Source organism: Microdochium trichocladiopsis, assembly GCF_020744255.1.
Source record: "Microdochium trichocladiopsis strain MPI-CAGE-CH-0230 chromosome Unknown B0I36scaffold_11, whole genome shotgun sequence".
In the NCBI taxonomy this organism is placed as follows: Eukaryota; Fungi; Ascomycota; class Sordariomycetes; order Xylariales; family Microdochiaceae; genus Microdochium; species Microdochium trichocladiopsis.
This window is the reverse complement of record NW_025763554.1, coordinates 1,489,852-1,516,667: the sequence shown is the minus strand read 5'-3', so window position 1 is coordinate 1,516,667 and position 26,816 is coordinate 1,489,852. Positions and strand designations below refer to the sequence as shown.

Here is a 26,816-nt window from a genome sequence, read left to right as displayed (position 1 = left end):
GCCCGATGATAGGGTGTGCTGTCAAGCCTCTTGGACCCGGCGCCGCCCGCGGCTGAGCGCTAATCCCAACAGGGGGTTGCCGGGCCGCTGTTGTGATCGAGGCTCTGCGGCTTTGTAATTGTGGGCACCATCGATCTTGTCAACGATGCGGCATTGCTGTCGTTGCTGGCTTCGGCGAATTGTCACGAGTGGTGTGATGGCGTGCAGGAGCCATCAAGCCGAACCACATGGCATTGAGACATGGCGACGAGACGAAGAATTCAACAACGTGAATACTGTGGGAAAAGCAACCAAACTGGGTCCGGCCTGGAAACTTCAGCTTGACAGGACGGCGCTAGCACGCGCCACCAATAGCGCGGCAGGGGCTCAACTCAGTCTAGGCTCGGACAAGAACCCTTGAGCGGCTCAGCTAATGCAGGAACCGCGTGCTAAAGCCAACATTCGCATCCAGCTCATGCGATTACATCGCTTACGGGAGGGTCCGGCCTCGTCTGCTGGCGTGATGGCATCCTTGGCAGAGAGCTGGAGCTGTCGAGCCCTTCCAGGGGCACATGAACTGCTACAATCACCGCACCGCCATGTCGGAATATATAAGTTGGCCGTCTAGGCTCGCGGATGGTGATTCAGGCTGCCTCTGTTCCTTACGGTTTCGTTGTCGACCTTCAGTCACTCTTTAAGAATCCCCCCACTTTCGTTAATAATATCACACTCCTTGATAATCAACATGAAGGCCTCTCAGATCTTCCTCTCCGTGGCGATGGCCTCCTCGGCCGTCGCCAGCCCGGCCAGGCGGCACCGGTGCGGCAGCCACCCTGTCTCTTCTACGGCCTCTGTCTACCCGACTGAGTCCTCCGTCTACTCTGCCGAGTCCTCTATCTACTCAGCTGAGTCTTCGGTCTACCCAACCGAGTCCTCCGCCTACCCGACCGAGTCTTCTGTCTACTCGGAGCAGTCCGCAACGACCACGGGCACAGAGCTGACCACGACCGAGACGGGCACCCATACCCAGACGGCGACCGTCACCGATGACGAGGTCTTCACTGCCTACACCACCGTCACCGTGACTATAACACCCCCGGCCTACACGGAGCCCACTCCTGCGGGCTTCGAGCCCATCAACCCCACGCAGGCACCCATCCCGCGGAGATCCTTCCGTGCCAGCTGGCTCTATGCCCGCCAGAACGAGACGAGCCCCTTCCCGCTCAACAACGGCACCTTCTCTCTGCCCCCTCTTCCCACGGGCGCCACCACCACGGTCCTCCCTGAGGAGTCCACGGCCACGACCGCTTCCGAGGAGCCCACAGCCCCGGTCTTCTCCGAGGAGGCCGCCACGACCACGACCGTCTCTGAGGATCCCACCGGCCCCGTCTTCTCCGAGGAGGCCACGGCCACGACCTTGACCCCCGTTGAGACCACCTTGACCCCCGTTGAGACCACCTTGACCCCCGTTGAGACCACCATGACCCCCGTTGAGACCACCTCGACCCCTGTCGAGACCACCAGCGCCCCGGCCATGACCACCGCCACCGTCACCCGCTTCACCTCGACCGTCACCTCGACCATCACCTCGACCGTCTACGCCCCGACCCCTACCGTCTACGCCGCCTGCGCCGCCGACAACTACCTGAGCGAGTACCAGAACTCGCCCATCGGCACGGTCCAGACCCCTGCCAGCGTCCAGACCTTCCCCGGTGTGGAGAGCGCCGAGGACTGCTGCACGGCCTGCATGAAGGAGCCCACCTGCGGCATCAGCTACTTTGACGACACCAACGCCTCGTGCTTCGGCAGCACCCAGGGCGAGCTCGACCGGTGCGACGCCAGCCAGGAGATTGCCTACTTCAACGTCCAGGAGACGGACGCGTTCTACACCATCAGCAACGGCCGCTGCGGACAGTGGTACTTTGACGAGCTGTCCGAGTAAAACGAAGGAAAGATTTACGGTAGTCCATCTCCTCTTTCCCTTGCTGTGTTAAAGGGGGGAAAGTTTGTTTGTCCCGGTTTCTATGTCACGCTGGAACCAGCAGACGTCTCTCTCTCTCTCTCTCTCTATGTTGCGAGGCAGGGGCGAAGGCTATATGAAATCATACCAAGGCACACATGGTCTTTGATACTCTACACACACTCACACACATCGAGCTTGTAATGCTTAGATCTCCTAATGTTCGTGTATATATGTTCTTGACCAAACGATGTAACCCCCACCAGATGATACTACATTCAGTAACATGTGATCTGTCTCTTGTGTGCGTGCGAGCACATCGCAATATCAGCGCCGAGGCGAGAAATGTACTACAATCGTGAGAATAAGTCCCCTTATTCCACTCTGCACTAAAGGGCTAAGAATGGGTAAGCGCCCAGGGAAAATTACGCTACCTTTTTTTTTAATCTAGTTGGTAAACACCTCTCTCTGTGCTTGGTTTGGGTTTGTCGGCGTAACCCACTCCTTTCGTGCATCTCTTAGTGCAAGCCCCAAACAGCGTTGTACTGTTATCCTCTTTTCCCGCAACTCGTAGACTCCTAGTCAAACCCCTTCTCCAGTCGATCACTCTCCAGTCAAACCCTTCCCCTCTCGGTTAGTCAATATGCGGAACTCGCAACACACACACACACACACTCTGGTGGAGGCATTCGTTCTTCTCCTGCGCGAGCGTCCACAAACGGCTCATCTGCGAGGGAGCTCGGTCATTTGGACGACACGCTTCCAGTCGACACGAAAGAGGACACGCTTTAGGCGGTAGGTAGGGTATGAGTGCCCTGGGTGGTGGATTTGCAAGTAGTAGTGGGAGTGGGAGTGCCGCGTACAGTGCCTGTTTCGTTATCCAGCGCACCGCACCACAGGCCTCGGCAATGCTGCGCCAGATCAAGATAAAAGCCAAGGCAGGGCTGACAAGAACCCAGATACTACTTGGCAGGCAGACCCAGCCCTATCGCGTTGTCTGGTCGTTCCGTCAATTGTTGCCTTAACACTCGAATATTTCAAAGATAGCACACTCAGGACGGGAAATGGAATTAATCGTGAAATCATGAATATTTTGCTGAATCATATGACATCATCATGTCTAGTGTCTATCAATATCACCAGACTAAAACCCCTTCCTCCTTGCATTCCACACACATCCATTTGTCTTTTACAACAGGCTCAGCCGCGCGACGCTAGGGTCATGGTCGCTCACGGCGTCGTCGTAGCTCAGCCACGAGTTGACGTGGACGTGCTTAAAGGCGGGCGCGGCGAGCGCGAGCTTGGGGCTGACGTACATGTGGTCGAGCTGCTGGCAGTTGTTGTCAAAGAGGTACGTGTAGCGCTCGGTGGCGGGGATCTTGGCGGCCTCGTCGAGGTCCTTGAGCCCGGAGATCTGGGTGAACTTCTGGAGGGGCTCGGCGAACGCGAACTCGTTGAAGTCGCCGGCCGCGACGATGCTGGCGAGCGGGTTGGCCTTGAGGATCTGCGCGATAAAGGAGCCCGTGACCTCGGCCTGGGCGGCGCGCTGGTCCACGCCGCCATTGACCGGAGGGCGGGCGTCGCCGTGGATGCTCGACGAGCCGCCCTTGGACGCCCAGTGCACGTTGACGGTGAAGATCTCGCCGAGCGCGCAGAGCGGCGAGACGAAGCGCCAGTGGGCGACGAGGGGCTTGCGCGAGGCGTTCCACGCCGCGTTGGCCGGGTCGATGCGCACTGGGTTGAAGTTGAGCTTGGGCAGGCCCAGCAGGCCGCTGCGGATGACCTTGCCGGCGTCGGTGGCGCTGCCGGGGCCGGCGTAGTTCTTGAGCTCGATCACCTTGGGGTTGTACAGGTAGGCGACACGGATGTTGCCACCGGGCTGGCCGCCGTCCTTGCCGTCCTCGGGGGCGATCTCGACCGACTTGTAGCTCCAGCCGGTGATCTCGGCAATGGCGGCGATGAGGGCGTCGAGACTGGCCTGGCCGCTGACGGTGCCGTCGCTGGTCGGGCCTGAGCCGTCCTGGACCTCCTGGAGGAAGACCAAGTCGGGAGCGTCCAGGTAGCGAGCAATGTGCTCGGCACGGCCCTGGATGTTGTCGGAGCCGGGCCAGAAGTTCTCAATGTTGTAGCTGCCAATGGTCATGCCGAAGCAGCTGCCCTTGAGCAGGAACTTCTCGGGCGCGGGCAGCACGGGAGACGGCTCCTCGACGACCTTGAGGGCCGTGGTGGGCAGGATGCGGTAGAAGCCAAAAGCCTGGGAGACGACGCCGGTAATGTCGTCGAGCTTGTTTCCAAGCTTGCCGTCGGGGCTGTTCTTGGTGCCGTCGAGCGGGCTGCCGATGAGGACGGCCTCCGGGTTGGAGTCGCCATCGGTCATGGTGAGGCCGGTGCGCTTGTTGAGCCCCGTGACGGGCCATTCGCCAACGACCCAGGTGTCGCCGTACTGGTTGGGCTTGGCGATGGTGCGGGGGTTCTTGATGGTGACGAGCTCGCCAAGGAGGGACTCCCAGTAGTCCATGCCGAACTTTGTGGGCTGGAGCTCGAGGTTCGAGGTCGAGACGAGCGAGACATTGTTGGGGACGCCGAGGATGCCGCCCTGGTCGAGGGCATTGAAGGCCTGCGTGGGCGGCGGGGGCACGTCCTTGCCGATCTGGAGGGCCTGGACAGGGTTGCCGCGCGAGGCAATCTTGATGTCGCGGGGCTTGGTGATCTCGGCCAGGGCGAGGTAGTCCTTGCTCGACTTGTACTCGGCGACGGTGCCGCTCAGGGAGACGACATCGCCAGCAGCAAAAGGACCGCCAGCGAGGTTGGAGCCAAAGACGTAGATGGACTCGGAGGTGCGGGCGTCCTTGTCAGGCTGCTGGGAGCGGAGGTAGAAGCCGGCGGAGGAGGTGGCGGTGATGAGGCCGGTGATGTTGACGACCTGGCCAGTGTAGGTGCCCAGGAAGCGGTCGCCGTTGATCTCGGCAATGGACTGGGCGAGGGCAGAGCCGGCCGAGAGCAGCACGGCGGCCGTGGCAGCGCAGAAGGACTTCATGGCGGCAGCGGCGGCGAGTCGAGGAGGCAGGCACGAGAGGAGCAGCAGCGACGACGCGTGAGGGCGAGCATCGTGAGAGTGGGAGACGGGGGGCGGGATGGCATCGTGCTTAAGTAGTCGCTGAAGGATCGCGGCCAAGGGCGGCCGAGGACATGCCTGATCGGGACGAGGCCCGGCTGCGCGGGACTTGGACTGGACTGGCTGGCGAGCGGGTGATCGGCGGGCGGAGGGCCGGGGGAGGTTTGTTGCGCTGGCTGGACTGAGGGATGGATGGGATGGATGAGGATGGCAGTTGGCGAGTGCCAAATGAGCCTTTCATGCGCAGAGGAGCCTCAGCCAGACGGGCGTGATAGAGGGTGGCGCGGTGATTGGCTGACGGCCAGAGGGTCGCTGTGCTTGGCGGCATCTCCCCAGGGCGCCATGGCCGGTTCCCGGCGGGGTTGCACCCGCTGTGCAGCCCCAGAGCCTCAGGGGCCGCCCTCTGCAGGGCACTGCCGCGAGGTTGCAGCGCAGCAACACCACCAGCTTACGGCCATTGTGACCTCAATTACAGGTCAATACGCCTTGCTGTCAGCAGCATCCATTACTCCTGCTTTCCTGCTCCTCGTCCTCGTCGTCGTCGTCGTCGTCGTCGTCGTCGTCGTCGTCGTCGTCAGCAGTCTTGGACAGCAATCGCTTCTGGCATCAACCATGACAGACGGCCAAGTCCCCAGCACAAGGGATCGCTCGACGCCCCATTTCTCCGCGCGCAGTCCTAGCGCGGCCGTCCTTGACTGGATTAGGCAAGAGGTTAACAGGACGTCAACCAGCAGAGACAAGCAAGGCCCAGCGGCCTGCTGGTGCCGATTTTTGATGGCTGTGGCATCCCCAGGCAGACAGGCAGGTAGGCGGCTTGCCTGAACACGTGCTCGAGTAGGCCACTCAGAGGCTGTGCAATGATGGATGTCTTGGAGCTTTGGCCTCTGGGACGAGGCCTGTCTGGTAGCGCGAGAGCATCTCTCTTTGCGGCTGGTGCAATTTGTGAGACGAGCCAATCAGCAACGACCAGGCCAGCTTCAGCTCCCCACGATGGACAACTTGGGATGACAGCCAGCCAAGACACAATCACCATTATCAAAAGCCCTGGCACAAGGCAGTCCAGGAAACAGCAACTAGCGTAATCATCTACTTTCAAAAGACTCGGATAAGTCCTGGCCATGTCCGACGGTAACCACCAGTACCGTGATCCCGTCGGCTGCAGTTGTCGGCGTCTGTCCGACAATGCCCAAATGGCCACAAGGCAATCTTCAACATCTCAATAGCTGGCCGGCCTAGTGCGGTGCAGTGCATGCGTGCAGCTATTCCAAGCCTCGTGGCTCACACAGCCCCCTCCGCCGGCCCCCGCCGGGCGCGGTGCCTTGCATGTCTTGCATCTGCTCTCCCCCCCGGCTCCGAATCCTGGGGCGAGACCGGGGGCCTTCTATTCGGCAGCTAACCACCATTCCTCAACCTCAGATCGCCATTCCCATTGCACCGCGACCTCAACATGTGATCATGCCCTCGATCCCGAGATCGAATCGCCCTCAAGGGCCACAAATTGCAGCACCAGGCAGCACCCCCCTTGCCAAAGCTAAGCTTTCCGTCAATCCAGTTACGGAATGTGCCCGCGTCCGCACGTGTCATCCATAGATCTTGGCGTAATGAAAAAGGGACAAGTGCGTCTCCTGGGATGTCGACGTCGCTGTCATTGAATGTGACCCGGCACGTGACCAGGAGCGCGCTCTCCTTCATGTGGACTGCTCACACGGATCGTCAGCAAGCTTCTTCTTGCTTGGCTCGGAAGCGGTATGCATCACACTGCGAGTTATCCGCCGCAGACATCTTTCCATTGTGCTGGCGTCACCTCGTGTCGTAGCAGCTAGGAGCAACTTTGATCCGGAACCAGCTGGCGTCCCGGATGCTCAGTCAGTGCTAGGTAATTGTTGCAGTAGGACAAGCCGATGTGTGGCACGTTGGCGGGCAGACGACGTTTGGTGTGGCTTGCAACAGGTTGTTCCACATGAACACAAGTATACTTCGGCCATTACGATATCTTGTCGAGACTGCCCTTGGCTGTGCTCCTGTCTGCCATGGGGTGTCAGAGAAGCTGCACACCGCCGGCGCATGCCCCAAGCCATAGAGTAAGCTCAGACAGTCGGACGGGGTCCAAACAGGATGGCCTTCATGCCGTCCGCCCACAACCACGGCTCAGTCACCTGGGTCGGGGGCGGGTCCTGCAGAGTGGCATTGTAGTACTCCCAGACAGCGACGCCTCCAAAGTCACCGTGGTTCTTCCGGATAGCATCGACTGCAATACTCGAAACCCAATTGACACCTGCGCCCATGCGTGCTCTGTCTGCAGGTCTCGTGCATGGCGCGGGGCGTGGCGAGTTCCTACTGGCCCGAAATTGGACACCGACCAATTCCAGGCTGCAGGTGGCAGAAGGGGCCACCCATCTCGTCAGAAGTTGGACGGCAGGCAGCCTTGCACCTGGGCCGGATCGCCAGAAATTGGCCAGGCTGGTCGCGTAGCCATTGTCTTCAGAGCCTATATCAATACAGCCCGAGTGCTCCCAAGATCATCTCGTTCTCGTTACCAGGCTCATCTGTCCGACCTCCAGGCCCTTGTCTCGGGCTGCACACACACAAGCGACACCATGTCAGGCGAAAGGCTGCCCGATTCTACTGCTACTTGGCAAGACCACAAGGCGCTTATCAAGCAAATATACTTTGGTCGCGATGGACAGCACCGCAACCTGCGCGACGTCCGCCAGACGCTGATCTCCGCACATCAGTTCCCACTTGTCCCGTAAGTGATCAGATGTCCCGGTTTCGAGCCTGGGTTGGGTCTAACTCGCTGCTCGCGAGGCAGATTGTCCATATACGAGACAAGGATTCGGGACCTGATCGGCCTCCGCAAAAAGCTAAAGAAAACAGACTGGCTTCCAATATGGCTGCATTGCCGCCCTATCAAAGACGCTGGGGGAACTCCAGAGATATTCTGGAACGGCGACCGCGTGCCGTGGGAGAGGGCCTGGAAGGAGATTCGAAGGAACCGGGCACACAACGCCCCGAAAGGTGAGCTAGGAGTGCGTCAGTAGCCCATCTTTGAACCGCGCTGGGCCAAGCTGACTCCACGACTGTCATCGTATGGAATCCCAGACATCGCCCTTCGACCACTCCCAAAGGACGTGGTTGTCCAGGCAGCATCAACAACCATGTCCAGGGCGCAAGAAGTAACTCTGTCCAACAATGCACCAATTTCGCTGGCATCAGAGCCTCTGGTAAATCCTGTGGAGTCGAGATTGGCCGTCGACACAAGCGCCGAAGTAGGTAGCACGGTTTTGCGTAACGACCAGTTGTTGCCTCCACTGGCCTCCCTTCCCACCAACCAAACAACCGTTCAGACAAGCGAACGCCCTTTTCAGCCCCCTTTGGTGTCATTCCAGCACGAACCGAGCACAAGATCGTCCAGTGCTCCAGCCGACTTTCTCCAGGACGACCATGACCCATGCACAAGATACTACCGTGTCGATAATCTGCCATGCATGCAGATGGTGCGCTTATTGGGCGACATATCAACAACATGCGATCTATCTCACGAGCCTTGGATGGCTTCAAGTGACAACATAACCCTCCAATCCGCATCGCGTGGGTTCCCGCAGACCGACGAGGCAATCTTGGAAACTCTCTTCCCGGAAATGTCCGGAACCCTTGAGAAAGCGAAGCATTCTGTTCATAAGGACAATTGGATCCCCGAAGATATGCGATGTTTCATCGGAGCTGTCTACAAGCTGTCCAACAACCACATCAATTGGAAGAACTTGACCCATGACGACCGGCTTCTACACGCGTTCATGTTTTCCCGCGGTACCTTCTTCAATGCTCTTGGCATTTCTAGCCTCTGAACTTCCCTCTATCAGAATGGCCACATTACGGCTGATAAACCTGGTGATCGCGGTGGACGACGCAGGTGCGCTCCGCACATTGATTCTCCACAACGCGCGTCCGCTCTTGATGGACGCACCCGCGATCGTCCCTAAGCTTCTGAGCGGTGATGCTTGCAACTGCCTCGAGTACTTTCTATCTGTCCAGCAGCCAGATTCCAGCATGGTCAAGGTTGTGGTCGAGGGTGCAGTTCAGGCTTGTGCAGGGAAGCTTAGAGGTCGCTCCGGTCGCATGTTGTCCACACTGCTCGCATGGATCCGTACAAATCTAAGAGGCAGAGAAGCCATTCTTACCGCAAAGAAGTGCTTTAAAGACGCTCAACTACCTGGTGAGGCTTCGTCTGATAGGTCAAAGACCCTCGAAGCACTGGTAGGGACTCTAGTTTACGATCGCTCCCATGGCACAGTATCTCCAGATCACCGCACCGCCCCGGAAAATGCTAGAAGCATAATACACCGTCTTATCGCGGAAGCTGGACAGAGCTATATCGACGACGTAGCTGCCGGGTGTCAAATCGGGAGACGATACGATCCTGTCATCCTCACAATCGCAACCAACAAAAAGATCACTAGACTCCGCGTCCATAGGACTCTCCACTTCCCCGAGCAACAAGAGTATGAGCGGACGGTGCTTGATTTGCTCGACTGCGTTGCACAAGGGCAAGGAGCCGCTTCATGGACAGCCACCTTCATCGGATCGCTCGCAGCCCTGACTCCGACGGCTCCTGGGTGGGTGGACACATATCAGTTTCCAACAGCTACTGATCTTCTGATTCACGCCGTCTGGTACCTCAAACATTTTGGCCCTCAGCCCGGCTCAATATCAGCCATAACCTGGCTCAACCAAGCCGGGGTAGGATTCGGCCTGAAGGCCATTGCAGCAGCGGTATCGAGGACAGACCGACTCGATACACTGATTCAGATCAAGCAGCTTGGTGCAGATATAGCCCGCCACGGACACCGGGCGCTGGCATTGGCAGCAAGCAACATTGGACACGAGACCGTATCGTGGTTGCTTTCTCAAGGCGTTAGCATCGATGCTGCAGCATCTACTCGCAACTCGACTGCAATTCAAGAGACCAACTACGAGCCAGAGAAGGACCTCGAACGAACTCTGCTGTTCCACGCGTACACAGCGGCACACTCCTGTATTCCTCACTTGGCAGTTCCCGAAGCAAGCCGGCGGCTTTTGAGTCTGGGAGCGAAGATTAGCGATCCAACGATGTTCCTTATGACACTCCTCGACCGTTCTAACAACCACAGTCTCGAAGACTGGCAGCTACTAGTGGCATGCATCAGCCTGCGACAGTCGGGCGCTTCTCTTGAGGCAGGTCGAATTCTCGAGATCTGTCTCAGAAAACACAGCTGGGCACTGTCTGATTATGTACTCAGTCGTGGTGCAACATGCCGACCCAGAACATTGGAGGCAGCCCTGGAAGGGGGCGCACCAGATACGCTTATGCATCGCCTCTTACAGACTGGAAGACCTGTTAATCAGGCAGCCATCAAGACGGCATATCGCGTCTGGAATCTGGATGTCATCAAACACGCCCAAGCTCAGGCCAACAACAAGTTCGGCACAGCGGAAAACGAGTCGAGCGATTCACTTCTGCGTCTGGTCTGCAATAACAGGCCTACCACACCTGCTGAGACGCAGCGGCGGAACTTCCTTGTTCGACAGATATTGCAGAGCGTCGAGGATCTCAATGACGAAGATATCAATGACCAGGATGAATATTGGGGTGTCAGTGCGCTCTCCCAGGCTGCGAGGAATGGCGACCTCGAGCTTGCCATGATTCTACTCGATCATGCGGATAGATTTAACATCGCCGATGCCTTGAGCTATGACCCCGAAGTTAGCTATCCGCTCGACCTGGCGGTTTGTGGAGGGCACCTGGACATGGTGCAGCTTCTGTTGAACGTGGGGGCTAAGAGCTCGTTCCCAGGGAAGACGGGGTTCGACGGCGCCATGGCATATGCCAAGGCATCCAAGGAGGACGTGATCCTCGAGCTCATACAACGTTTTGCGGGGATGGAAGGGACGGCATGACCTGCGGTCCGGGTTTCAATCTCGTGACTACTTTCAAGTCTAATCTTTGGATTTTTCCTTGATGCAGAACAAGGCAGGCATTCCGTACATTCACTCAGACGAGCACTCTGGCAGCTTTGCGCAAAGTACAGGAAACCGTGGCACTTGTTGAACTGCGTTGGGTGTATCGTTGCCTCCGTGGGTTGAGAGCCGTCACAGGCTACCTGCTTCACTATGGTTCACAGCCCTATGCAGAGGAGTTCGGAAGTCCAAAGCGGGGTGATTGGTTTATATCTGAACCTGCGAGTCAGTGAATGAGAGCCCCTCATTCTGGATCAGACCTGTGTCCGAAGTATCTCGCAGACAGGCGGGAATGCTGAACTTGAAACCGCTGGCCGCAGCGCCTGTCGGGCCCGTACTGGAGTTCGGCCCGCGCGCAAGAAATCCCCCACGTCAGTGAGTCGGGATGGGCGTCTCAGCAGGATGCAGGACACAATTAAGGGACCAGAGCAGATGCAACATTTACCAGGGCGAAGCAGATCATAGTGGTGTGTCACGGGAAGACCGAGAGGCACGATGAAATGCTAAATAGTGGACCTCCCCGGTGTTTCAGAGCTAAATAAGACCTGTCGGCAAGGGTTCGAGGCAGGGACGACAGGGTTATAAGTGTGTCTGCTATACCCCACGGAAAGGAACACCGAGTGACCCGAGTCAGTGACCCGCGTGCACTGCCGACTGATCCCGTTCTTGGCCTTCATGCGTGACTGACAACGACGTTATGCACGCGCCAAATGCACGACTCGCATCGTGGCTGGCAGATGCCGAGATCTCGAGCTTCGAGAAATAGTCGTTTCAATAATGGGGGCAATTATGGGATGCTTGGGCTGTGGTCCGATGTTGGTGCGTTGCTATATAGAGTTCGTGTAGAACCACGTCCTGAGTTGGAGTTGTGCTTGGAAGATCATGCTTCATCAGCAATCTTCTTTCTCTGAGTACATCTGTCTTTCACGGGTTGCATCTTCATCACCCTCTTTTCTTTGAGGCTTCGCTTTCCCCGATTCTTTCACTCACTACAAACCGCTATCATAATACAAACCGATACCCACATAATGAAGTCATCCTTCATCCTCGCCCTTGCCGGGCTAGCATCCCGTGCCCTCGCCGAGGTCTGGCCCGAGGACATGGTCCAGCCCCTCCACTTCGTCGGCGGCGACGGCGGCGACCCGTTCTCCTTTGTCGCCGACGACGGCGTCACGGTCGACAAGATCCGCGTGTTCCGGAAGAACAGCCTCGTCGGCCTGCGCGTCGAGTTCAGCGACGGGCGCATCGAGACGATCGGCAACAACGACCGCGAGTCCAAGGAGTACAAGTTTGACGCGGCGCTCAGCGAGCACATCACGGCCATGTCGCTCTGGGGCAACGGCGTGGGCACGCGCACGGGGCGGATCCGGTTCGAGACGAACACGGGAGGCGTCTTTGACTTTGGCCAGAACACGGACGGGCAGTCCGAGTTCCCCATCGAGGTCGGCTCGGGCATCCTGATCGGCCTGGAGGGCAGGGCAGCAAAGGAGATTGACAACATGGCGGCCGTCTTCCTCCGGCCCATGGTCAAGGTCTTCTACGACGACGTCGTGTACAAGGACTTTGACGCCCGCGCGGGCCTCGAGGTCAAGTCGCTCGACGAGCAGGTCGCCAAGTTCGACGGTGTCAACGTCACGCACACGTTCAAGAGCGAGCGCGTGTTCGACAGCACGCGCAGCTTCTCAAAGACCTTTAGCAGCACGCTGGGCTTCGGCGCAAAGTACGTGACGGGCGTGCCCGAGGTCGCGCAGGTCGAGCTCTCGACACAGTGGTCCATGACCGCGGCGTCGGAACACACCGAGACGGAGAGGTTCCAGCGCAACATTGGCTGGTCGGTCACAGTGCCCCTGGACAGCCCAGAGGATTCTTCTTTGTGAGTTTCTGCTGCCCATTCATGCCCCCCCTCCACTGGGGAATTCGTCACCCTAGTCATTCTTTTGCAGCTTGCTAATGTGTTTTATTTGTACAGGTGCACAGCCAAGATCAGCGAGGGCAAGCTGGATCTCGAGTGGACCGGCACGCTCAACCTCATCGTCGACGCCGGCGACGGTGTGGAGGGCCGCCACTGGAGGGGTCCTGCCCGCGGGCGGATGACCAACATCGACAGCTCAAGGACCGAGGCTGTCTGCAAGAAGCTCTCGGAGACCACCAAGCGTGCTTATATCGGGGGAGGTTCTGCCAGGGCCGCGGCATACTAGAGATGGCCTTCACATGATTCATGATATGGTATAGACTTTGGGGACACATAGCAAAATAGACTTGTTTCGATTCAGCGCATTCCATGATCGCGTATGGGCAATCCCAAGCCACCTTCCTTTCGGTGCCAGATGCTTACCAAAGTCGCGGGGTAACGTTGTTGCTTACATATGTGGTTGAGCTTGATGGCGAAACCCTTTAAAGCAGCAGTGCAGTTTGGTCAACTTGTCATGTGGTTATCGTGCCCCGGGCTTGAGCCAGTCTGTTGTCAAGATCCGTAGCGTTCTTTTACCACGATCAGGCCTATGCATTGTCTCTGCCCATATGCTCCCGGCCGATAGCGAACCTGCAATGTACACTCTTAATTCTTTGTCAAAAGTGACAATCGTGAAGGCTATGAAGATGCGATAGCGGGGCTAGTAGGGATAGCATCGATTCTCCTCGTATGGATCCTCCAATCATACGATGCATTAGGCAGGCTGGACTGTGCATATTGCCCATCATGAGGCCTCCAACTAATTCATCCAGCTTGAAGCGCACCGATTGTGGCATCCACTCGACACATTTGGGACGGACTCTGCATTTCGTGGCTGCAACTTCTTCGAAAGAGTATAGAATTCAGCAGGTCAGCTCAAACTGGCCTGACTTTGCTTGGTTATCTTATGGACGTACCCAACCCAACGATCACAGCACAGTATATTGTGTCAACTACATGATGTCTATCGCACAGTAAGTTTTGCGAAGTTGGTGCCCATATCGGCCCTAGTCGCAGTTGTGGCGCAGCAGAGAACATTGCCTCTTGGCATCTCCACGCATCAGCCGGACTGGGGTCATATGCCGAAGCTTGCAGGCGCTCAGGTGACCATTTTGACACTTTGCAAGGACCTTCAAGATGGAGATTGAGGTGAGAATCATAAGCTTGACCTTGCCGGCCTTCTAGCCCAGCAAGTGGCCAGTGCTTCCATGTCTTGGCTGCACACATCCCCGCGTCGCAGTGCGCTTTGAGAGGAAACAGTCCCAGAAGTGCCTTGCAGCAGGGCGCAGCATCACGCGGTCGCCACGAGAGGACTGACCCGATAAAACTAGGACTAGATGAAGATGACGATGTGTGAGCAAACTTTCGGCCGGGTACATTGAAGGAGGTCCTGGTCGCGAGCGTCCTGGGTGTGGGAGACCTTCAAGTTCTCCACGACCTGAGGACCAATCAAACCTTAGGCCTTGGAACATTGCTGGTAGCGCAGACACCTGGCCAATCAGACACAAGTTTCAGTGCTCTGGCAGAGGTTGACATCTGCCCAGTCGGGCTTACACTGCCGAGTCTGGTCCCCCTTGCGGCTGATTGGACCCTGGCGGCGGGCTAAACCTCCTCGTACGGGTGATTCCTGATCGGCACCATAGCCTCGTGCGCAGCTTTGCCGAGTGGGGACTCCAGGAACTGAGCAAGGCTTAGCTAAAGGTGGGCTCCCTGATGTCACAGGGTGGCTTTTTCTTCTGATATGGATTGCTACGGCTAAATAGGAACATCATCGGTATTACTGATTGATCTCACGGCCGGATCAAAAGGGGCAAGAAAACGCTGGACTCGACAGAGTCGAAGGTCCAATCCCCTCTGTGCAGATGTACGCTTACGCGGGACACCTCCAACGGGGGTATGAAAAAGTTGACGGACGCATGGCGTGGTCTTCTCGGTGAGGTTCTATGTTTGCTGTCCGCCGCCAGCTTGATGGTCTGGCCAGCGAGCAGCGAGATGCACGATCGGCAGGTGAGAGCGTGGCGGGCGAGACCAATGGTATGGGATATGTCATGGGGAGGGCCAAGACACAACCAACCGAATGCCAAGAGGGGAACCCCCTGCAGCAGGGCGCTGCGCATAGATCGGCGCTCAATTGGGGCAGTGCTCCCTGTAGAGCAGCCCAAAGGTTGCAATCTCATCGGAAAAGTGCACTTTGTTCACCATTGGGAGATTGAGAGTCTCTTCGGCTCTGACCAGCTCAGGCGAAATGGTACTTAAGAGTGCTGTCTCCAACGTTGTCTAATCATCCAACAGTTCTAGGTATATTCACAAGCCATTATTCGTGCATCTCTTACAACGACCCAAACTTACACGACTGCCAAAGCACAGCACAGCTTCAGGAGCTACCATCCATCACCCGTCACCATGGCCACCAACACATACCCCAACATCTGGCGAAAGCGCCACAACCTGACCGCTTGGATTCTTCAGATTCTGGCTTCCTTGGTGTACCTGATCTTGGCCATCTGGTCTTCCGTCATGCTGAGCCGCAGCAGCATCAGGCATAGCTATAACAGCTCGTACAGAATGTAGGTGATACCCAAAGCAGACTGGTTTCTTATTCTCGGGCTAGGCTAACATATTTCTTCTTGCGTGCACCAGTTCCGTCAGCATGATTATAGTCATGGTCTTCTCGGTCGTTACCATAATCTTCGACATCATTGAGATAATCTTCTATCGCGGCACAAGGCTGAGTCCCGTCCTCATGCTCGTCTTTTCTACGGTCAAGACCGTCACCTGGGGCGTCTACTTCATCATGGTTATCATCTCGGCTGCCGTGCTGCGCGCACCGATCGGTCTGATCATCGATGGCCCTCTCAGCTTTGTCTTGTTGGCAACAGCTGTCTCCCAGCTCGTCATTTCTGCCATATTTGTCCACCGCCGCCGCAGAACTGCGTCGCTTGCTGGTTCTGACGATGCTGTGCCCAAGCACGACGTCTAAGCCGGCGCGGCCTTGTTTATCTGTCTGAAAGATTCCTGCCTCCCTATTGGGCAAGATCGCTTTTTCTTTTTCGTTCAGCTTGGGAGGCGCACGGTCGGTGCCAAGCTGTCTCCCCTTGTTTGTTAGGCTTCCCAAATCAATGGATACCCCACATATAACTTAGACTGTATTTGTTTTATGACTTTTTACGAACTTGCATCAATTCTTAAATACTTTTCAATTGAAACTTTCAAGCCCCCATGCCATAAGTCTGGTTACTGGCGGGACCGTCCGTGAAACTATTTTCCATGTTCCACGCCTGTTGATGCCACATGAGGAGCGCATCGCGAGTGCCAACCTGGTGCGCTCTCGTGACTAAGCGGGAGATGTATGTCTTGGCCCGAAGGTTAGGCACCATAATTTCACCGTGCTGGACCAAAGCGGTAATTTGCCCTTGTTTGGGATGATGGGGCACGATGGGGCTTCCACAATGGGCAGATTTGAGGCGTTCTCGGTGTCAAGGCTGGAATGGCACTGCCCACCTGCGTGGTTGGGGTGCTGCGTCAATCGGACCAATCAAGCAGTGCACTGCGCTGCTGCCTAAGGCTGGAAAGAAAGTGCCGCACTTGTGCACTTCGCCCCATCAGGCAAGACAGCCTTGGAACGGACGGGTTCCATTCGAGCAATACTTAAGAGATCGCGTTCATCCTTAGTGCGGCTCCTTCTCAACTCATGTCCTGGTATCTTGTACTCTAAACTCCATCTCACCCAGAGGACAGAAGGTACAACCTCGACAGGCAACGACTCAATCATCCACACAACTTCACAAAACAACGACATCCAACATGGCCACTGCCACTCACCCCAACATCTGGCGTAAGCGCCACAATCTGGCTGCCTGGATTATCCAGATATTGGGTGCTACGGCATTTGCGGCGCTGTCCCTCTACACCATAATCTCAGCGTCCATAATGCGGGACTACGCATACTTGTGAGTGAATCGAAAGCCAGTTATTGCATTGTGGAGGGTCGTGTGGGCTAACACGCATCTCTTCGACTCTCCCGCAGGCCTGCCGCCACCGTTCTGGTCCTTCTGTTTGGACTACTTACCATCGCCTTGGCCGTCACCGAAATCTTCTTCTTCGCTGCGCAGAAGCTGGACCCCGTCCTGCTCCTCGTCTTTGCATCCATCAAAACCACAGTCTGGGGCATCTACCTCCTCTTCGTCGTCATCACCGCGGCTTCGCTGAGGGGCGGAGTATTTGGTCTCGTCCTGGATCTCCCCCTCTCGGCTGTCGTCTTCGGTGCAGTGCTGTCCCAGCTTATCATCACCATAAAAATTCGCAAGGCCGCAGCCATCGCTACTTCATTTGAAGAGGTGCCAAAGTACCGCGTCTAAAGCGTTCGCGTTACTCGAACTGAACCGCGGTCTCGCATTCGCTGCTGCCCCACGAGTTCGGCCCTGATACGCTGGCATACATTTCGAATGGAAGTTTGCATTTGTCATTACCATTCTCCAGCATCTCAGAAGCGGCATGATTGGATTGCGGGACTTACGACTAGGCACGAGGAACACTGTCTATGAGCTATTGTTCTTCTACCATTGTTACGCATAGATATCACGTACTTGAATGAGACCATAAAAATCAGAACCAATCCCTTTCGGACTTTTGATAGCCAAAGTGACCGATGTGCGGTGTGAGCCTCCCATGGGCTACGTTCAATTTTAGATCTTCGCAGAGCGGAGAACCCTCAAGTACTTAGTATTCCCACGTTGTTCCGGCGCTCATCGAGGTACCTAAGCGGAGTTGCGTTAACACCATTCTTGAAAAGCAATTGCTTGTACAGTTGAAAAATCTCCAGTACTTTGACTGCAGTGTGTTAAGTGGTGGAGCTCAATCTACTGCCAGCTTAGATCAACACCACCCGTTCGGATCCGTGAAAATTCTCCAAAGACTACGTACCAGAGACTCCCCGGCTCTGCAAAGATACGTTGCTCGGAGCCTCAAGATCGACTCAGACTGCCTCGACGTAGCGACAGGATCGTGGGCTGGACGGTCCGCTCCTGCGCAGGCACATGCTTATGCTTATGCTGGACCAGGGACCAGGGTCTTTCCCGATCGGGTGCGATTCCGCGCTCAGACTGGGTCCGGCCCCATCAGCGCGGGCTCCTCTTGTCCCTGCCAGATATGGATCTGAGTAAAGCCAAACTTGCGTTACTGCTTTTATGTGATTCTCCCAAAGTATACACGGTAGCTTGGTAAGGTCGAAGCGAGTCAGCCTTCAAGCATGCTCAAACCGCCAGATCTCATCATTCAGGATTCCGTGGATCGCATTTTCCTGAGGCTGGCAGTGGACCACGATCCCCACAACTCAACCAGGATGTGGTGAGACCAGAACTCCACCCCGAAGCACCGCCATGAGTCTAGTCCTGCACAGGTCTGCAGTGGGTAGCATAGCTGCCCGTACGACTCGCTGCCTGGCCCCCTGTTCGTCCGAGCCGTCCGTGGCATATGACGGGGCTTGCCGGCGATCAAAAAACAACCCAGAAATCACAGTCTGCCCAATCACTGCCCAGATCGAGAATCTGCTCATTGGGGGCGCGAACCATGGCGATCTAGGTCCTGCAGCCCTACCGATTGCCCATGCTAAATTAGTCGCAGTATACAATATATGTACTCTCCCACGTCACCGCTTTGTTCCGTGGCTAGGCAACTAACTTCACAGTACCCTATTCGATTTCCAACCAGTTCAAAATCGTCCACATGCTATGCCTCTCCGTCGTGATCCCCATCTACCAGGGGCAAGAGCGAGCTCGACCTTCGAAGAGTGAATTGGGAGTGGTCTCAGCAGGGGGTTCATGGATTGGCTCTGCACGGCAGCAGTCTCAGGGTCCCGGGTTGCGAGCGGGTTCGTGCACTGGGCGGCTGGACCAGAAACCCGACAACCAGGACAGCTTCTTGCCTAAGGTGTGTGAAGGAGCAATTCCCGCCACTGCGCCCGTGGCCCATTTCTCTAACGACAGACAGGACGATATAATAGCCACGCATCGGTGTCCGTCACCAGCAACCGCATGTATACCCTGCCGCAACTTCTATCACCAGAAACTGAAGCAAACGTCCGCTACTGCCGGTAATGCTAGCATCGGTCGGAGGCCCGACATTACTGTTGCTGCAGCCGCAGCCGTAGCAAGAGCAACAAATCCAGCCTCACCAGCACCACCCTCCACTTTCGTCAGTACCAGCACAAGAATCACGCTGCCAGAGAGCCTCTTAACCTCCGCCTATGCCCTCCGCTGCGCCGACCTGTTCTGGTCGTCCTACTTGCCCCATAGCCAGCCGATCCCGGCCACACTATCAGGTCATCTCACCGATGGGCTCTCGACGGCCGTGCGGGATTTCGCCACCGACGGCATCCTCCGCAAAGCTCTCGTCGCCATCGCGCTGACCACGCTCGGGCGCAGGGACGACGGGACGCCAATGAAAGAGGAGGGCATGCAAGCGTACCGCGATGCGATGGAGGAGATGGCCCTCACGGTGAAGAGGACGGACCCGACGCGGCAGAGCAGCACGACGGGGATATTGGCGGCCTACCGGCTCTTCAGCCTGCACGAGGTATGTTGATGCGTGTCCGGCACGCACCCAAGGGACCACAGACAAGCACACGTCCGTGGTAGTGGATGTGAGGAGGACTGACGACAAGTGACCAATGCAGGCCATTCATGGGGACGACGATCCCAAGCTGTACTCGTGGCTCAAGCACAAAGCCGGAGATAGCAATATCCTTGCCACCAGGGATCCGCTCATGTTCACCAGCGGACACGCCCATGCTCTCTTTGTCGAGCAGAGGCTGCACTTGGTACGTACCCCAATGTCCGGCCGATACTCATTACGATTTCACGTGGCTGAATGAAACCACTTCCCAGACCATGGCTGCCATCAAGCTGCGGAAGAAGGTCTTCCTTGCCGAGCCGCGCTGGAGGACAGTTCCCTGGTTATACTATAAGAAGAGTCCCCGGGACCGGATCCTCGATATCCTGATCGACTTGCCGACGATGCTTGAAGATCTCGACAGCATGAAGTCCATATCTAGCGCCATGGCTCAGAGAAAACACCGTGAACAGATAGAAAATCTGTACCGCGACGCTGATGCCCGCCTGCGGGCCTGGGAGGACGAGTACGGGCCACAGTTTCCGTGCCGACGGCTCACCGAGATTCCGGACTCCATCACGGCCGAGGACCTCGCGTCGGCCCACCTGATGACGCTGTACTGGGTGACTTGCATCAACGTCTACGCCATGGTCGGCGACGTGCTCTACCCACCACCACCACCATCTGCGCAAGAACCACGCCACGGCGGCAGCAGCGAGATGACAGGACGGCTGCAGGGCCAGAACCGCATCGCCGAGTTCTGCAGCAGCATCGTCCACACTTGCCCCGTGTTCTGCCACCCGGAGGCGGGCATCTTCCGAATGCAGATTGCCGCGGTGCCGCTGGGCTGCGCGCTGCTCGTGCTGGCCAAGCTGCCGCTCGACGTGCTCGCCGCGGAGCGCGAGATCATCATGAGCTGCCTGGCGACGCCGCAGTGCGCCCCGATCCGCCGGTTCCTGGCGCGGTTTATGAAGGATCTGCGCGTTGGGGAGGACTTTGTGTACGGGCAGAAGAAGAAGAGGATGAGGAACAGATGAGCAAAGCCAGCATTTCGTCGTATATAAAAACAAAGTCCGTACGATTAGACCGACTAAGGCCACACATCCCTGGGATGATTCTCTGTGGGTATGTTGCCATCAACTGGGCGCCTGACGTTCCTGTGCATTTTCGGCGTGTTGAAACAGGACAACATAGCTCTTCTCCACGGACTTGGGTGCCGTTGTCCCGTGCTACTGTTCCTGAATTGTCAGTATCCGCTGCTACTGCTGTTGAACTGGACCGGGGTGGGATGTCACAGGCTGCCCTGCACCAAGCTCAACACGGCAGAGGTGGGTACTTTACCGGATCACCTCTACGCCTTGCAGTGCGCCTATGCGGCGGTGTTGTATCCTGGTCCGGCCAATAAGATCTGCTGACACAGAGGGGTAAGCGGCCAATTCCCCTCTGACAAGTACGGAAGCCATCTCACAGTTCAACGACATGTCTCTCAAAAATCTTTGACTTAATAAAGCCTCTCCTGCATCATCATAAACCTCGATGGCGCCCAGCCTGCCGAGCAAGCGAGAGCAGAACGAGCGCTTTCAGTACACTACGCTTGACCCGGATAAGCATGAGATCAGGCTTCTTCGAATCAGACGCGCCACGCGCGGTCCCATCGAATGCGACATGCTAGTACGACGACTCCATGATCCCGACAGCACCAAAGCAGACGAATGCCACGGCAACGACCCTGATGGAACGCGGCAAACGACCGCCGGCTTCATGCCCTACGAAGCGGTGTCGTACCTGTGGGGCAATGCGGACCTGTGCGAGACGATCTGGGTCAACGGGACGTGGCTGCCCGTGACAGCGAGTGTGTTCGAGCTGCTTGGGCGACTCCGCATGGCAAGACACGAGTACTTGTGGATCGACGCGGTCTGTATGAACCAAGACGACGACGTTGAGAAGAACCACCAAGTCCAGCAGATGCGACAGGTCTACGCGAGAGCCCGAAGGGTCATATTCCATCTCGGACGAGCCACTCCCGACACCAACGTGCTGATGGAAGGGCTGTGGAGGCTACAGTTGAGCAGTCGTGAGAGGACACAAGAAACCGGGCGCCTACATGGAGCCACTGCGCCATCAATTGCTGAGAGATGGTCACGAGTGCGAGCCCGGATGAGCCGCAGAATCGATAATCTCTGGGTACGACAGCACAATGCACTGCACGACCTGCTGAGTCGAGAATGGTTTCAAAGAGTCTGGGTCGTCCAGGAGGTCTGGAACGCCAAAGACGGGATTGTCCACTGTGGTCGGTGGGCTGTGTCCTGTTGTGAATTCGTCGCCGCACCAGAGCTACTCAAGGTCCCCGTCGGAGGACACCGCAGGCAAATTATGGAAGCAATGCCCTCACCTCTGCGGTCTGGTACATGGCTAGCCAACAAGGAGAACCAACAACTGTACCCCATCTTGAGGAACTTTCACACTGCCATGGCGAGTATCGAACGAGACAAGATCTATGCGCTGCTCGGCCTCTGTGGGCCCTCCAACACCAAACAGCTCACAACCGATTATACAATACACGAATCAGAGGTTGTGCGAAACACAAGCGCATATATCTGCGGATGTGACGTGGAATGCTTGCCTGTAGATCCGTCTCAGACTATCCAGTCGTTTCTGGGCAACTTGGCAACATTGCACTCGAGGACATTCAGTCTACTTCTCAGATCGACAGACGTACATGCAATGAACGGCGTGATGTTCATGCTTCGCGAAAGTCATCAGCATTTTAATTTCACCACCACAATGATGGAGGATGCCGCACGAAACGAAGTCCATGGAGCAACAATGATCCAGTCATTATTAGAACGAGGGCCTCAGGATGGATTGCCGGAACGGGTAGTGTTGGGTGCCGTGCAGAATCGACAACAAGGTGCAGCAATCATGGATGTCTTCATCAAGACCAGGGAGGGACAATTCGAGCTTTCCGAACAGGTAGCCGCCAGTATCCTGCAGAACGAGACCCAACGCTACGCCATCACAAGGCTGCTTGCTGGGCGAAACCAGCAATCTCTGTCCGGTCGCGAGGCCGAGATCTTTCAAAGTCTATTGCACTCGAGCCGGCCTTGGGAGATGTTGTTCTCTCTCTTCAGAAGATGGGGTACCGAGCTGGGAATGTCAAAAGAAGTCATTGCTACTGCTGTCAATGATTACCCCGACAACGGTCCTGCGATGCTGCAAACCTTTCTACAGACGGGTAGCTGGGAAGATATTGGGGACGCACTTTTGTTCGCCGCGGTCCAACACTCCACAAACTCGTGCAGTGTCATGATGGCAGTACTCAAGCATCGTCGACGTTGCAACCAGGACCCGTGCTCAGACACAATGCTGGCATATTTGCTGAAGCACCATCATGAAGGATCGACGTACCTTGACATTTTCGCACATGGTGCAGCCCCTGGAGCGATGGCAAAGATCATCAATGAGAGCAATTCGGCAGAACTGTGGGGGTTCCTTTGCCCACCTTCAAACCTCGTGCAACAGGTCGGACCGCGAGGCCCAAGGCCAGCAATCGACCCTGGACAACCATCTCTGTGGTGGGCGATTCGCCACGGAGACGTGCTAGTCGTTGAAGCCTTGGTGCGGAAAGGAGCCAGCCTAGCAATCCGGCATCCAGAACACGGCACGCCCCTCACCCACGCGGTGTTGTACGCCGGCGAAAGAACGATCAGCTGGCTCTTACTCGAGGAACGGCGCACGCAGGCTGCTACAACCTTGTCATCGCGGGTAAATGCCATGGATGAAATGGCTGCGGCGGCTGAGCGTGGCAGCATCGGAATATTCGAGATGCTGCTTGATTGTTATCAAGTTCCAATCGACCAGGCTCTTCGTTGTGGATGCTCTCTTGTCTTTCACGCCGCGGTCTTCGGGCATGGGGACATTGTGGATCTCCTCCTGTCGAAGGGCGCAAAGCTAGACATCGTAAAATGGTACACCACGGGCCCAAAAGAGCTCGCTTCTAGCTGCGGTCTCGGTGCCGAGCGGCTGGCGCGAAGCCCACCATTTGAGCACATCGTGAATCAGAGAGGGTGTTTGCTGCCACTCCTCGTCACGCGCGGCACAACTGGCCCCGCCCCATACGTGATAATCACGCACGCCGCGATTCACGGCCACCTCGGAGGTCTTGAAGAGTTTCTCAGTCACAACCGAGAACACATCGATACCGCCGTCACCTCGGATGGGAACACACCCCTCCACTGGGCCGCGCTGCTCGGCTGGCGCGGTATCACCCAGTGCTTGCTGAAGCATGGAGCACAGGTGAACCCATTGAACATCTGCGGCAGAACGCCGCTAGATCATGCCGTCCACTTCTCTTACAGAAGCCTTGTCGAGCTGCTCGAGCAACACGGCGCGTTCTCTACCGTTGAGGATGGAGAGTGCCCGGAGCTGTGTGTGGATATCATTGCCTGCGGCCCAACAGAGCCCGACCGGATATCTCCAAGCAAGTATGTGCGCGCTCCCGCCGGCTGCCAAGAGATTGTGGAAGGATACTTGCAAGCTCGTCAACAAGGCCGAGCTCGACATGGCCACGTTCAGCGCCGACGGCGTCATCCACCACCACCCCTAGGACCTGCGCAAGGCGGCGACGAGCTCCGAACAACCCGGCCCGCAGAAGACTTGGTCACACCTCTAATTGAAGAGGAACTCATAGACCTTCATAGTCTTGGAATTTGATAGCAGGTCGTTGCTAAGGGAATGCTCACAATCCAACGGAGTATATATATACATCAAGTCCCACGTGTCAAAAGACATCCTTTGGAATACCAATAACCACATTTCGCTAGTTACATGCAATATAGCGCGCACTCTCTTCACACCTCAGACCTCACTCATCTACAAACGGGCAGCGGGCTGCTCTTCCACAACACCCCTCTGCACGTCCTTGGCACCCGAGAAGTTGACAGCAGCCCGGTCAAACACGGTGCCCGACTTTGTCAGCTTCTTCCTCCGGCCGGCGGTGCTGAGGGGCTCGTCGTCGTCCCGGTCGCGGATGTAGTAGGCCCAGTCGGCCGTCTCGTCGAGCTCGGTCTGCGAGTACCCGTTGCCGAGCCAGGCGAACCGGTTGCCGGCATAGGTGACGTTGAAGTCGTCAAGCCGCAGGTCCCGGATGCACTCGAGGTAGTGCAGCGCGGAGCCCGGCCAGAGCGCCAGGACAGGGCCGTCGGGCCGGCCCTTGTACCATGAGCGGCAGTTCTGGACCCACACCGTCTTGGTCATGAACTGGTCCTTGAAGGCGACAAAGTCGGCCACGGCCTCGGGCTTGGCCGCGAAAGTCTTGATGTTGGTCGTCTGGTACCTGTCGATCCACTTGCACATCCAGTCGGCCTGGGCCTCGATGGCACACAGCACGGGCCCATTGCCGATCGGGCAGTTGGGTCCCAGGAAGATGAGGTAGTTGGGGAAGTCGGCGGCGGCCAGGCCAAAGTAGGACGTCGGGTCGGACCGGGACCAGACGTCCTGCAGGTTCTCGCCCTTGTCCGAGACGACGGGGAAGCGCGGCTTGAACGTGGTGTCGAAGCCGGTGGCGCAGATCAGGATGTCGACGGGGTACTCGTTGCCGTCGTCGCAGAGCGGGCCGCGCTCGGTGATGCTGTTGATCTCGCCGTACACGACCTGCACGTTGTCCTTGGTCAGGGACTCGAGGTAGTTCACTCCCGGGGTCAGGCGGCGGCAGCCTAGAGACCACTCGGGGATGATCTTGGACTCGAGGTACGGGTCGTTGATCTTCTCCTTCATCGCGTTGATCATGTACTCGCGCGTCTCGAGGTTGATCTTGTTGTTCTGCAGGAAGAGGCCAAACTGCCCGTTCAAGCCAGACTCGATGCCTTTGCGGTAATCGGTCAGCTTGCCCGGAACATTGGCAAACTCGGACTTTTCCTGGTCGGTGAAGATCTTCTGCTCGAGTCCTGGTACAGGAGAGACCCATGTGGGTTCGCGGATAAAGGTGGTCACCTTCTTGACCTTTTCTCGGATCGCCGGGAGGACCTGGATGCCGGAGGAGCCGTTGCCGATCAGACCGACGTGCTTGCCAGTCAGGTCGACGTTGTCATCCCAGTTTGCCGTGTGCAGCAGTGTGCCCTTGTACTGGTCGAGGCCCGGGATGGCGGGCCACTTCCAATTGTTGAGGATACCGCCGGCATTGACGAGGATGTCGCAGTGGTCGTTGACAATCTTGCCCGACGCCAGGTCTTTCACCTGCACGTCGTACCCGCCCTTGTCGTTGTTCCAGTACGCGCCGACGACCTGGTGCTGCAGCTTGATGTACCGGAACAAGTTGTACTTTGTAGCAAAGTCGTTGAAGTACTCGAAGATCTGCTGGGCGGGCGGGTAGGTTGCCTTCCAGTCGGTTTTGGGCTCAAATGACCATGTGTAGTTGTGTGATGGGACGTCGCAGGCGCATCTGGAGCAGTGAAGAGTGGTTAATAACGGTGCTCAATTTGGTATTGGGTTTGAACTGAAGGGAGGGGCTCACCCTGGGTATTTGTTCTCGTACCACGTGCCTGACACGGCTGGGTTCTTCTCGTAGCAGACGAGGCTGTAGTTGTTGAAGTGCTTCTGCAGCTTGTAGGCCATGAGCAGGCCAGAGGCACCGGCGCCTACTGTGATGACGCGAACATGGCGCTCCGCGTGGATGGGGTTGTGCAGCCGCTGGGCAGCGTCCCGATCGGCACTCGTCGAGTGCTGGGGGACGGGAAAGTCGGCCATTGCGCCTGTAAAGGGCTTACACTCTGCCAATTGATGCCTCGAGGAACGAGGTTAAGGGTGGAATTGTAGTGATCCAGAGATCTGGGGCTTTAGCGTTGGCAGCAGCGTCGCTTTATTCTTGTAAAGTGCCCCGTACAATGCTCTGGAAACTTGGCCTTTATCTGGCACTTGGCCTGGCGGCCCGAGAGTGGCAGGATCGGTGCGAGATCGGGGTTAAAAAGAAAGTTGCGAGATAACAAGAGTCTTGTACAACACATCGGCCGTGGCCTGAAGGGGAAATGTCTGGGCCAAGCGTGTATTTGTATCTCAGATGCTGCAAAGCAAGGGGGAATGGCCGCATTTGCCGGATCACCATTACCATGGCGCCCACACAGTCTTTTTTCGTGCGCCTCTCAAGTCTCACTTTCGGGGCGGGCCTCGAACAGCTGGTCTATGCCCACGCCCACGTGTGATCTCCCACA

General features: G+C 56.9%; 7 protein-coding genes across 7 annotated transcripts; 5 read left to right on the top strand and 2 right to left on the bottom strand.

Annotated features, from left to right (window-relative positions):
* Window positions 1-724: 724 nt before the first annotated feature.
* Window positions 725-1,921, top strand: B0I36DRAFT_368469 (uncharacterized protein; the record flags this gene model as incomplete). Its single annotated transcript, XM_046159626.1, has 1 exon — window positions 725-1,921. The coding sequence occupies one exon, from the start codon at window positions 725-727 to the stop codon at window positions 1,919-1,921; it is 1,197 nt and encodes a 398-aa protein (XP_046006715.1).
* A 1,088-nt stretch (window positions 1,922-3,009) lies between these two features.
* Window positions 3,010-5,250, bottom strand: B0I36DRAFT_335971 (endonuclease/exonuclease/phosphatase family protein). Its single transcript, XM_046155551.1, has one exon. The coding sequence runs from the start codon at window positions 4,974-4,976 to the stop codon at window positions 3,129-3,131; it is 1,848 nt and encodes a 615-aa protein (XP_046006714.1). The 5' UTR covers window positions 4,977-5,250; the 3' UTR covers window positions 3,010-3,128.
* Window positions 5,251-7,651: 2,401 nt separating this feature from the next.
* On the top strand, window positions 7,652-10,991 carry B0I36DRAFT_395245 (uncharacterized protein; the record flags this gene model as incomplete). Its single annotated transcript, XM_046161521.1, has 3 exons — window positions 7,652-7,803; window positions 8,157-8,323; window positions 8,896-10,991. The coding sequence occupies 3 exons, from the start codon at window positions 7,652-7,654 to the stop codon at window positions 10,989-10,991; spliced, it is 2,415 nt and encodes an 804-aa protein (XP_046006713.1).
* A 953-nt stretch (window positions 10,992-11,944) lies between these two features.
* On the top strand, window positions 11,945-13,326 carry B0I36DRAFT_435753 (uncharacterized protein). The gene is made up of 2 exons (XM_046162785.1): window positions 11,945-12,924; window positions 13,021-13,326. Exons 1-2 carry the CDS (start codon window positions 12,080-12,082, stop codon window positions 13,247-13,249), a joined length of 1,074 nt encoding a protein of 357 aa, XP_046006712.1. The 5' UTR covers window positions 11,945-12,079; the 3' UTR covers window positions 13,250-13,326.
* Window positions 13,327-15,299: 1,973 nt separating this feature from the next.
* Window positions 15,300-16,223, top strand: B0I36DRAFT_435752 (uncharacterized protein). Its single transcript, XM_046162784.1, has 2 exons — window positions 15,300-15,569; window positions 15,643-16,223. Exons 1-2 carry the CDS (start codon window positions 15,406-15,408, stop codon window positions 15,980-15,982), a joined length of 504 nt encoding a protein of 167 aa, XP_046006711.1. The 5' UTR covers window positions 15,300-15,405; the 3' UTR covers window positions 15,983-16,223.
* A 477-nt stretch (window positions 16,224-16,700) lies between these two features.
* On the top strand, window positions 16,701-20,683 carry B0I36DRAFT_388652 (uncharacterized protein). The gene is made up of 5 exons (XM_046161263.1): window positions 16,701-16,952; window positions 17,030-17,347; window positions 19,104-19,575; window positions 19,676-19,819; window positions 19,887-20,683. Exons 1-5 carry the CDS (start codon window positions 16,807-16,809, stop codon window positions 20,646-20,648), a joined length of 1,842 nt encoding a protein of 613 aa, XP_046006710.1. The 5' UTR covers window positions 16,701-16,806; the 3' UTR covers window positions 20,649-20,683.
* A 3,785-nt stretch (window positions 20,684-24,468) lies between these two features.
* B0I36DRAFT_377639 (uncharacterized protein) lies at window positions 24,469-26,355 on the bottom strand (the record flags this gene model as incomplete). The annotated part of the gene is made up of 3 exons (XM_046160577.1): window positions 24,469-24,483; window positions 24,529-26,050; window positions 26,123-26,355. The coding sequence occupies 3 exons, from the start codon at window positions 26,353-26,355 to the stop codon at window positions 24,469-24,471; spliced, it is 1,770 nt and encodes a 589-aa protein (XP_046006709.1).
* Between the last annotated feature and the right edge of the window lie 461 nt (window positions 26,356-26,816).